We start from the raw sequence: 11,456 nt of genomic DNA, 5'->3' as shown, positions 1-11,456 counted from the left end.
ACGTTGTAGATGTCTATGGGCTCCAGTAACCATTTAACACCAGGTGAGCTGTGAGCTCGTCCAACCAACTAAGCAATGAAACAAAAAACTATCTCCTATTGCGTGGTAATGAATAGTATCATTTTAACACGAAAGTTGTACATGACTGACACATATTGACATTTTTTTGTTGAAGTATTGTTGAAGCTTTCAATATTTTTTTGATCTACTTATGAAATAATTAGACAGTATAAACGCACTTGTTATCAAAACGCTAGTAAATACGGTCATTGCCAGCTGACTGACAAAACCGGCGCATGCGCAATGTAGGCGTGAGGTGATGGTTTGCTTGTTAGATATAAAATAATTAATAATTGGGAATATAATTGTTTATATAATCGAACAATCACCAATAGTTGTCGAACAAACGATAATTGATCAAAATTAATTACTCTGAGCGATAAAAATAAAGATATCTAGTAAAGGGAGGCAACTTAAGGGTGATCATTTTGTTTAATTAATTATAACTAAATAAAAGACGAACAAACAATTTTTATATTCGAACATTAACAAACAAACGATGAACAAATAAAAAAAATCTGAAAATCAAAAAAAAGGGGCCAAATTCAGTAAGCTGGGTATTAGGTACCTATAGGTACCCTGGATACTAAATCAATTTAAAAACACTACGACTACCACGTTTATAACGTGTACTTGAAATTTGACGGACTTTTTGGTGGGAACGCGACGAGAGAGGTTGTGTGATTTGTTTTATTTTGTCTATTTAGTGTTTCTTCAGGTTTAAATGCGTAATAACAGTGGCTTATTACTTAATTAGCATCTGCGAAAGTGCAAATGTGGGAAAATCAAACAAAGCCGCTGAACGTAACTTCTCGGGATCCTCCAAAAAGTGCACTGAAAAAATCTCAGTAAATGACCACCACTTTACTGAAATTATATTTCATCCCATATCATCTCATCTCATTTCATACGATTTCATTTCATTTCATACTTTCTTTCAAAGATTAGGCTGTATGTTATGATATCTTTGCCTTTCCAATTGGAAAAGTAAAACTACTACTAATAGTTTGACGTATAAGTCAAAAGATCTATGAAGAGAAGACCATAAATTACCCAGTTAAACTATGATGGTGTGACGTGTGGTGTGTGTGTGTACCGTCCTGTGATTCTCAAAATTAAAATAAAATTTGATCAATCAATCTATAAAATTAAACTCTCAGTTACAAAAGTTGTAACTTTAGAATATAATCTTGGAGTGTTGCAATATCCAGTCCTGTGGGTGACGAACAGTGAATAAACTTAGTGCAAGCGTTTATCTCTAAATAAGGTTAACTGTTCCAGTGTTAACTATTGTCAAAAATGGGTGTCCCAAAATTTTTCCGTTATACCAGTGAAAGGTATCCTTGTCTCAATGAGCTGGTAAAACAGTATCAGGTAATTAATTTAGATACTAAATTACCTATTATTAATGGCGGAAATTAGTGCTTACACCTGTGTTCTTATTTTGACATGTAACTAAATTTGTTTCAAATGTTGTCTGTCAAATTATCATAAGTGCAATATAACTGGCTAGAATTGAATCATTTGTGATAATATGAGGGTGAAAAGATTATGGCTTCCGGTTCTGAATATTACGACACTAGCACCTTAAAATATTTCGTTAATTAATATACAAGAAAATTCATAATATAGTTATTTAGTCAACATTCAAAAAAACATTCAATATATTAAAACGTAATCAGCGTAAAAATTAAGGATATCTACTTTGCAACTTCCTGTCTAGACTTAACCTAAACAGCCAAACAATTCTAAATTAAAACAAGTACCATAAATCATTTGATACATTAAAATATATTGTAGTCTCTTGAAGGGTTAAGTTACTACTACATGGTAAAATTGACCAAAGTGAGGAAAATCACACATCCATGTTAGTGGTAGGTTTATGTCAATAAACCTGACTAAGATGTAGGCCGGTATAGGCTAAAAAGTTATGGTTTGAATTGAGTTATCTTCATTTAAAATGTTTCTTTTTTTTAAATCCATTTTTTGTGTGCAGCATTAATTGAATCCCAAGTGAAAGTTTGAAATTAAATCTTTTACAGATTCCAGATTTTGATAACATGTATTTAGACATGAATGGAATCATTCACAATTGCTCGCATCCTGATGACTCCAACCCACATTTTCGTATCACTGAAGAGAAGATATTCACTGATGTCTTCCATTATATTAGTATTTTATTTCAAATTGTCAAGCCAAAAAAATTATTTTTCATGGCTATTGATGGAGTTGCACCTAGAGCGAAGATGAACCAGCAGAGAGGCAGAAGGTATAGTCAATGGACAATAATAATAAAATTATAAATGGGACAGTTATAAGTAAGGCTTCACTTCACCAATGAAATTAATTAATCTAGAATAAATAATTGGAAGCCCATTACAACAATTTAAACATTAATTCATATTTTACTTTAATTTTTACTAGACATTTAAATTTCTACATAAAATATATTGCCGAGAAAACGGTCAAAGAAAAGTTTATCATTAATGTTCTTTATTTCACATTGCCTTTCATTAAAAATTGTAAAGTAATTCCTAGTATGAGAATAACACAAGTGGACTTGTGCCATAGATCATAATAATTGTGTGCCTATGATTGATGTAAATTGAAAAAAGTAAAATTTTACAAATGTAAATAATATTATGATTAAGAAAACAATAATTTAAGGTTCCGGTCTGCTAGAGAGGCAGAAAATTTAGAAGCAGAGGCTAAAGCAAAAGGTAAGAGTTTATTTTATTAAATCTTTTAAAGACAATGCAAGTAGCTAGGTAAGAAGATAATTTGAAATTGCTATGATTGTAGATGAATGATAGAGATAGACTACAGATTAGATACCTAAATCTTCTGAACAATGAAGTATCACTGTCAACTCCCCTATAGGACTCTTAAATATATGTTTTAACCTTGTGATCCTGTTTCTCTGATCATCAATTTTATTTAATTATCTCTATTTAATTTCATTTTTAAATCATTAATTGATACCCTTGATATGTGTGCAAACCTTCTATCTGAAAAATTCTACTTCACACATTGGTAAACACTTGATGTATGAGCTTGAGTACTAACCTCAAAAATTGTTGACACAGGGGAAGTTCTGCCTACAGAGAAGAGATTCGACAGTAATTGCATCACCCCAGGAACTGTCTTCATGGCACGCCTACATGAACAACTCAAATATTTCGTAAAGCATAAAATGTCCACAGATCCACTCTGGTCCAAAGTTAAGGTCATACTCTCGGGACATGAGGTAATTTTATTATCGACATTACTAATAAGATATAATAATTTATTAATACAATGGTCAAATTTCATTTCAAAATATCGAAACTATTATTTTAATTTTTTTTTTTTTTTTTTATTGCCTTTGTAGGCAGACGGGCATACGGCCCACCTGATGGTGAGTGGTTACCGTCGCCCATGGACTTCAGCAATGCCAGGGGCAGAGCCAAGCCGCTGCCTACCGCTTAATACTCCCCACAAGCCTCGTTTGAAGAAGGACATGTCATAGCGCTCGGGAAACACCGTGGAGGGGAGCTCATTCCATAGCCGGATGGTACGTGGCAAAAAAGATCTCTGGAAACGCACTGTGGATGACCGCAGTGGCTCCAGGTAGTATGGATGAACTCTACTCCGGTGGCGGGCGGTGCGATGGTAAAAACGAGATGCTGGTATCATCTCGAACAATTCCTCAGAGCACTCCCCATGGAACATACGGTACAAAATACAGAGGGAACCGAAGTCCCTCCGCAGACCCAGAGGCTCCAAACGATCCGAGAGAATGGGATTATCGACAATCCGAACGGCCCTCCTCTGTATGGAGTCAAATGGAAGAAGCTGGTATTTGGGAGCCCCAGCCCAGAGATGGGAGCAGTACTCCATGCGAGGCCGGACTTGTGCTTTATAAAGCAAAAGTCTTTGTCCAGGCGTGAAGTACCGCTTCGCTCTGTTGAGGACTCCCAGCATTTTGGACGCCAACTTGGCTTTGCCTTCCAAATGACTCCGAAACTGGACATCGCTCGAAATGTCGACCCCAAGTATCCCGATACTCTCGGAAGGTTGCAGGGATACTCCTTGGAATTGCGGCGCCATGACAAAGGGGTCCTTCTTCGCAGTGAACGCGCAAACTTGTGTCTTTATCGGGTTGAATTGAACCAAGTTCAATTCACCCCATTCGGAGACTCGCCCCAGAGAGTTCTCCACTTCAGACACAAGTTTTGATCGTCTCTCTTGCACCACGCTCCGAGAGAGACTCTGATGGCCGATATATCGCGCATCCCCCGTGCTGTCATCTGCATAGCAATGCATGCCATCAATAGACAGCATGTCATTGATATACAGGATGAAAAGCGTGGGGGAGAGCACCGAACCTTGTGGAACGCCAGCGTTAATGGTCATGGTATCAGAACAGTCACCGTCTACAACGACCGTGATGCTCCGCCCATCCAAAATGCTAGCGATCCACTTGCAGAGACCCTCGGGGATTCCGTAAGATGGTAACTTCGATAGAAGTGCCCTATGCCAGACCCTGTCGAAGGCCTTCGCGATATCAAGGCTCACAGCAAGAGCCTCGCCCTTGCTTTCCAAGGCTTCAGCCCACCTGTGAGTAAGGTATACAAGAAGATCGCCAGCTGAGCGACCGTGACGGAAACCGTACTGTCGGTCACTGATCAGCTGGCGATCCTCCAGATACTTCAGGAGTTGTATATTAATTATTCGCTCCATCACCTTGGAAAGCAAGGAAGTTATCGCGATAGGCCTATAGCTCGATGGGTCCGACCGGTCACCCTTCTTGGGGATAGGGTGGACGTGGGCAGTCTTCCATGAAGACGGAACCCTGTTAGTGCAATAAGAGAGGCGATACAAACGCGTTAGCGCAGGCGTCAGCTCAGGGGCGCACGTTTTCAGAACCACTGCAGGGATGCCGTCTGGCCCGCTCGACTTATGGACGTCCAGGAGTCGGAGCTATTAATATTTATTCTTATAACAATGCTTATAAACTAATTTCGTATTGGTAGTTCAGTATTTGTAACTCATTCACACAATTTCACAAGTATGAATCTATCTTTAATAACACAATCCTTATATATTAATAATTATACTTCTCTGCTAAGATTGTCTTTTTAGAACCTACTAATTATTACTATTAAAATTTAAACAGTAAAATTATGTATCTATATATGTAATAATATGTATACACATATCTCTATATATATATATTTTGATAAACCCTGCTCTAATCTTTAAAGTAAAAAAAGCTAACTAAACCTCATTAAGTACTGTATCAAAAATTCTGTCACATCATTCTGATCCTGTACAATACTACAACAACATCTAAATATATTCTAAAAAAGGCTTTTTAATATATATTTTTTTGTTATCAGACCCCTGGCGAAGGGGAGCATAAAATAATGGACTATATTAGATGGGCACGCTCGCAGCCCGATTATGATCCTAATACAAGACATTGCCTGTATGGTCTTGATGCAGATCTCATAATGCTGGGAATGTGCACGCATGAACCACATTTTGCACTTTTGAGAGAAGAGGTAAGTTTTTAAATTGGTTTTGTCTTTAACTAAACAATTCCGGCAAAACTGTCTTGGAAAAACAGCATTTTTTTTATATCTTTTGATAGGCAGGGAGTAAATTAGCGGAGTTACTGGCATTTCTGGTCTGCCTTGGAAATGGTGGCTACAGAAAATAACACATAATTTTTGGTTTAGACTACTGTACATAATATAACGTTAGATAACAGATTGAAACTTTATGCTCGAAAATTTAAGATATCTCAAAATTTCAGTCATTCATTTTTAAATGCAGGTTAAATTTGGTCGAACAACCCAAAGGGCGACAACCCCAGAAGAGACGAACTTCTATTTACTACATTTATCTCTGTTGAGAGAATATTTGGAACAAGAGTTTATCGCGATAAAGGACAAGTTGCCGTTCCCTTATGATATAGAGAAGATTGTTGATGACTGGGTGCTCATGGGATTCTTAGTGGGAAATGATTTTATACCTAATTTACCGAACATGCACGTCAATAACGATGCACTCCCACTATTGTATAATACTTACATGACCGTGCTGCCTAAGTTGGATGGTAAGTTTCTGATTTATTGGTATAAGTTTCGGCATATGGGTGTTTACAACAGCGCTTTGTATGAGTTTAGTATTCATTTGATTAAAAATATTGTTTTGTGAAATTTGTAGATGAAGAAGACGTAACCTAAATGGTTTCAATAATAATTATAAACGAAACTAAACAAAACATACAAAGAAAACATAATTTGCAAAGACAAAAAAAAAAAAGCTTTGTTCTAGTATTGCACATGTATGGTATATTTTTATTAGATTAGATAAGAGCCCTGAGACAGGAAGCCGCGGTTTGGCTTTCTCTCTGGTATTACGGGACTGTAGACTCATCTCTCTCTTTATTTCCAATTGGAATACCTACATCAGCAATATTGCTAGTACAACATACAGCGATTAGATTTCAGAGTCCAATAACTCATTCGTTCAATCTTGTATTATAGCCAGATGATATTCACATCAGATATTTTTATATGTAGTTTTAATATATATTTTTTTTCATAGATTGAATATGTTACTGTCGTGTTCTAGAACGACAGCAGTACTAGAACCTTCTTTGAATTGACGTTCGTCTCCACAGGCTATATAAACGAAGCTGGTGATCTGAACTTGGAAAGATTCGAGATATTTATGCAAGAACTTTCTAAGATAGACAAAGAAAAATTTCAGGACACCTACACCGACTTAAAGTACTTCGAAGAGAAAACGGGACGACGACCTAACGCTAATGAAAGGAGAGAGGTAATTACTTTGCGAACGAATATCTAAACTATTGTCTCTTATACCTATTTTACTTAGGTATTTTACATATATTAAAAATTGCTTTAGTGCCAACTTCATACTTATTAAGATTTATAAGTGTATACCTACTTAGAATATGCTATATCATTTGCAAGTATCCTCAATGTAATTATCTCTAGTTTATTAAATTTTACATAGGAAATTTTTGAAGAAAATCATTTTTAATTAGTTGTTAGTGAAGTCGCGTGGTCTAAAGGATTAAGACACGTACACGTAGGATAGGATACGTACTTAGCAAATGTTCACGATTAACTTCTACGGTGAAGTAATAGCATAATAAATCTCATCGCATAATGAAAAAGAAACCTGTAAAAAATATAATTTATTTAATTAATTAATTGGTGGTAGAGCGTCTTGTGAGCCCGCGCGGGTAGGTACCACCAACCTGTCTATTTCTGCCGTGAAACAGTAATGCGTTTCGGTTTAAAGGGTGAGATAGTCCTTATATATATATAAATGAACTGCTGTTCGTTTATCTCGCTAAAAATCGACTTTTATTTATCGATTGAGGCACTACGAAGTCTGCTGGGTCAGCCAGTACTGTATATAAACTGAGACCCAGACCTCATGTCTCAAGGTAGATGGTGGTATTTATGTTGTTGATGTCTATTGCTTTTGGCAACCACCTAAAATAAGGTGAGCCGTCAGCTCGACCACGCATTTTTTTGCCCAAGTATTTTAAGAAAACATAGTAGTACACTAATAATTGCTAAAACTTTTTTGCACTACCTTATTTAGCCTTATTATTTGACAAATATCGGTACTCATATCTTGGCAGAGATTTGCACAAGTCTCGATGTGCCAATTATGACCGCTATGCGGTTATTCAACTTCCGCGTTTCATCACTGACTGTAATATTTTATTTATACCCTGCCTATAATGTATTTATAGTTTTTTATTTTAAGTAGTAACGACTTTTATATCGTAGTATTTTGTTTGCTTACCGAATGGTAAACATGAATAATATGCACGTTTTAGTTGCTTATAAAATGCATACATGCAATAGTTTAAATTGTTTGTTGAATACTATAGATCTTTTAATTGATTGTTTCTTTTCAGTACAAAGCTAATAACAATGAAACGTTCAACGTAGATGTAAATGAAATAAAAGGAAACCATTTGGACAATGATCTGCAAGCACTCATAAATGCTACAGACAATATGGTAACTACCATTGAACTACTTCCTTCTTCTTATGTTTTTTTCAGTATGGCAATTGGCGTTTTACGATGACATTGTTGCCAGTGTTGAGTATATAAACGTTTATATATGTACTGTTACATAAAATAGGAGCAGAATGAAATGAACTTTATTTATTTAAAATTCACTACATTATACTTATTTTGTTTATACTTTATAGGTATAATGTCACATTTATATCTCACAGTGTAACAACATACTCAATTCAGTAGATAGAATGCTATATCTTATTTAGTTTGGGTACTTATCTTTGTTACAATAAACATATTTATCATAAATCAGATTTCGAATTTCATTAACGATAAATGAGTTCATTTGTACTTTAAGATTATTACTTGTATTTGTAAAATGTTGTTTTATTTACGAAATAATCTATCCAGATTCATTTTCCAATCGGAGTCGCTCATCCTTATTAAAGATAGTTGGTTTTCGTAGTCCTAAACCTTTTGACTGTGGAAAGTTTTTAAAATGAAATTCCTTTATTGTCAGATATCTCATAAAATCAATTGTTTTAGTTTATGAATGATTTGGAAGATGGTGAAGAAGAATACGAGGAAACGAGCGATGGTGAGTTGAAATATATATTTTTTTCAAATCCTCCTCGCGTGGTTTTCCTCATTACTGAGGGTCGTGGCTCCTCCGCTGCATCAGTTTCTCCCGTACGATTTCCCTCCATCTGCTGCGATCCTTAGCTTCATGAAGGGCATTGTGGAAGTTGATGCTTAGAGAAGATCGTACCCTCTTTACGAGCAATATGTTCGAAGAATTCCAGCACCCTACGAAATTTTTTTTTACTTTACGAAATTAATTTTTTTAAATATATTATTATAAAAAAAAAAATTACATCTAGTTCTGATCTTACTCAGGGTCATCTACGTTTGTTTGATGCCACAGTATTACTGTATTTCCACAGCGTTTCAATTATCAATAAAAACTTGAATTTAACTTTCAGAGGAAGCCAACATGGAAATGGAGTTTATTTTGCATAAAAAAGATTATTATATGAATAAGTTGGACTATTCGAAAGTTACAGAGTAAGAATTTTACTATTCATTTAAAAAGAAAAAAAAACGTGGTTTTAATACAAGCAGTATTACCCACTCTATGATAGTATGTAAATATATAATTATTACATCACGTGTTATATATAAACAGTTTGTAATTACGGCATTGACATTGACACAGGTGACGGTTGAATTTGTGTTAGCTCATCTGCCAACATTAAGATTAGAAACAGATTACAATTTTAAAATATTATTGTATTATTGTTTTGCAGCTATCAATATATACTTTAAATTTCCTGAAAAAAGTCTCGATACCGTACCGTAAACTTTAATGGTAACCCGTCATCTCGGATCCTCCCGATCCACTAACGGTGCTTCTAGGTACTACAAGCACCGGTCACCGTTCTCGTCGAACCCGTCGCTTGCGACGAAGGGCTCGACGAGTAAATTAACTCTCAGACACAGCCCACTGAGTTTCTCGCCGGATCTTCTCAGTGGGTCGCGTTTCCGATCCGGTGGTCGTTTCTGCGAAGCACGACTCTTGCTAGGGTTCGTGTTAGCAACGTCGTCAGGTTTGAGCCCCGTGAGCTCACCTACTAGTTACGGTTACGCTGGAATAGCCGCTCCAGGCTACCAGCTTAGGTAGGAAAAAAATAAATTGGTAACATACCGGAACGGACTAGAATCAGGGTAGATAGATATGTCTGCTCTTAGCATCCTAACCGCAGCTTTTGATCCAATCGCGAAAATGGTGCAACAGCGCAGAAATATCGGGAATTTAAAACTACAATTCTTTTTAATTATTTTTATTTATTGCGCAGATGGGTAGACGAGCTCACATCCCACTTGGTGTTAAGTGGGAATCTACAACGTCAATGCCGCCACCCACCTTGAGATATAAGTTCTAAGGTCTCAGTATAGTTATACAACTGCTGGTCCACCCTTCAAACCGAAACGCATTACTGCTTCACGGCAGAAATAGGCAGGGTGGTGGTACCTATCCGTGCGGACTCACAAGACGTCCTACCACCAGTAATCGCGTTAGGAACTATTATATGCTTTATAATAATGTTTTTAATTTATACATAGAAATAAAATTGGAGTGTCTGTTTGTAATATTGAAATAGCCTCTTTTTACGACGTGCAAATGAATATACGGTACATACACCAAAATAACATTTTTTACAATTCTTGTCTGTCTGTCTGTCTATTTGTTCCGTCTAATCTCTGTAACGGCTGGACCGATTTTGACGGGACTTTCACTGATAGGTAGCTGATAATATAAGGAGTAACTTAGGCTACTTTTTTAGACGAGCTTCGCCCCGCGGCGTCACCCGCGGTACGATAATAAGCGCGGGTAACATCGCGGGACTCAGTTTTCAATAATAAAATTTAATGTTTCCGAAGCGAAGCGAGGGCGGGTGGCTAGTATGAAATAATATTGTTGAACAGCGAAGTGCTGGCGGACCAGGCCGAGGGCTACGTGCGAGCCATCCAGTGGAACCTGTACTACTACTACAAGGGCTGCCCCTCGTGGTGCTGGTTCTATCCGCACCACTACGCCCCCTACATATCCGACATTAAGGGATTCAAAGATCTGAAGATCGACTTCGAGCTCGGGGAACCGTTCAAGCCCTTCGAACAGGTGAGCAGCTCCTGGATCTCAGGTACGGTAGACAGCGGCTTGGTTCTGCCCATGGCATTGATGGCGTCGACAAGCCACGGTAACCACTTACTATCGGGTGGGCCGTGTTTTTTTTTTTATTGCTCTTGTAGGCAGACGATTATACGGCCCACCTGATGGTGAGTGGTTACCGTCGCCCATGGACTTCAGCAGTGCCAGGGGCAGAGCCAAGCCGCTGCCCAAATGTTCGTAAGGGCATTAAAAAGACATACGGTACGAAATATTCCGAATGGCATGTCGACGCTCCCTACGTACAATGCGACTTGGCAATATGAAAATTAACACTATATATACAGATACCCGTATATACGACATCAAGTTTATGAAACAAAAGAGTATTTAGTAAATCACATGATAACTGAAAAAATAAACTCATTAAATGACACTGGCCGCTTTGTTTTTTTTTTCTTTGTTATTAACATGCTGTTTTCTCACCTGAAATTAAGATTCCATGTACTATAGGCACCATAAACTATTACACTAAAATACGTGTAAATATATACATACTAGCTGACCCGGCAGTCTCATTATTATAACAATAACTATTATCCCGTCTGGCAGACCGGAACTCGTGGTAGCTTCGTGGCGGTAGTTGGTAACATTAAAACATTAA

At 37.0% G+C, this 11,456-nt stretch overlaps 1 protein-coding gene across 1 annotated transcript in view; it reads left to right on the top strand.

Moving 5' to 3' along the window:
- Positions 1–1,075: 1,075 nt before the first annotated feature.
- LOC101746591 (5'-3' exoribonuclease 1) overlaps positions 1,076–11,456 on the top strand; it is a 41,202-nt gene continuing 30,821 nt past the window's right edge. The window contains exons 1-11 of the mRNA XM_012695337.4: positions 1,076–1,434; positions 2,103–2,329; positions 2,728–2,780; positions 3,147–3,307; positions 5,442–5,606; positions 5,881–6,163; positions 6,734–6,894; positions 8,015–8,119; positions 8,671–8,722; positions 9,108–9,189; positions 10,612–10,804. Of these exons, the coding sequence (XP_012550791.2) occupies positions 1,360–1,434; positions 2,103–2,329; positions 2,728–2,780; positions 3,147–3,307; positions 5,442–5,606; positions 5,881–6,163; positions 6,734–6,894; positions 8,015–8,119; positions 8,671–8,722; positions 9,108–9,189; positions 10,612–10,804 (1,557 nt within the window). The 5' untranslated portion in view covers positions 1,076–1,359. The remainder of the gene's footprint in view (positions 1,435–2,102; positions 2,330–2,727; positions 2,781–3,146; positions 3,308–5,441; positions 5,607–5,880; positions 6,164–6,733; positions 6,895–8,014; positions 8,120–8,670; positions 8,723–9,107; positions 9,190–10,611; positions 10,805–11,456) is intronic.

Source organism: Bombyx mori, chromosome 22 (assembly GCF_030269925.1).
Source record: "Bombyx mori chromosome 22, ASM3026992v2".
NCBI classification, from domain to species: domain Eukaryota; kingdom Metazoa; phylum Arthropoda; class Insecta; order Lepidoptera; family Bombycidae; genus Bombyx; species Bombyx mori.
Note: the sequence above shows the minus strand (reverse complement) of the source record. Positions and strands in the feature narration are given on the sequence as shown.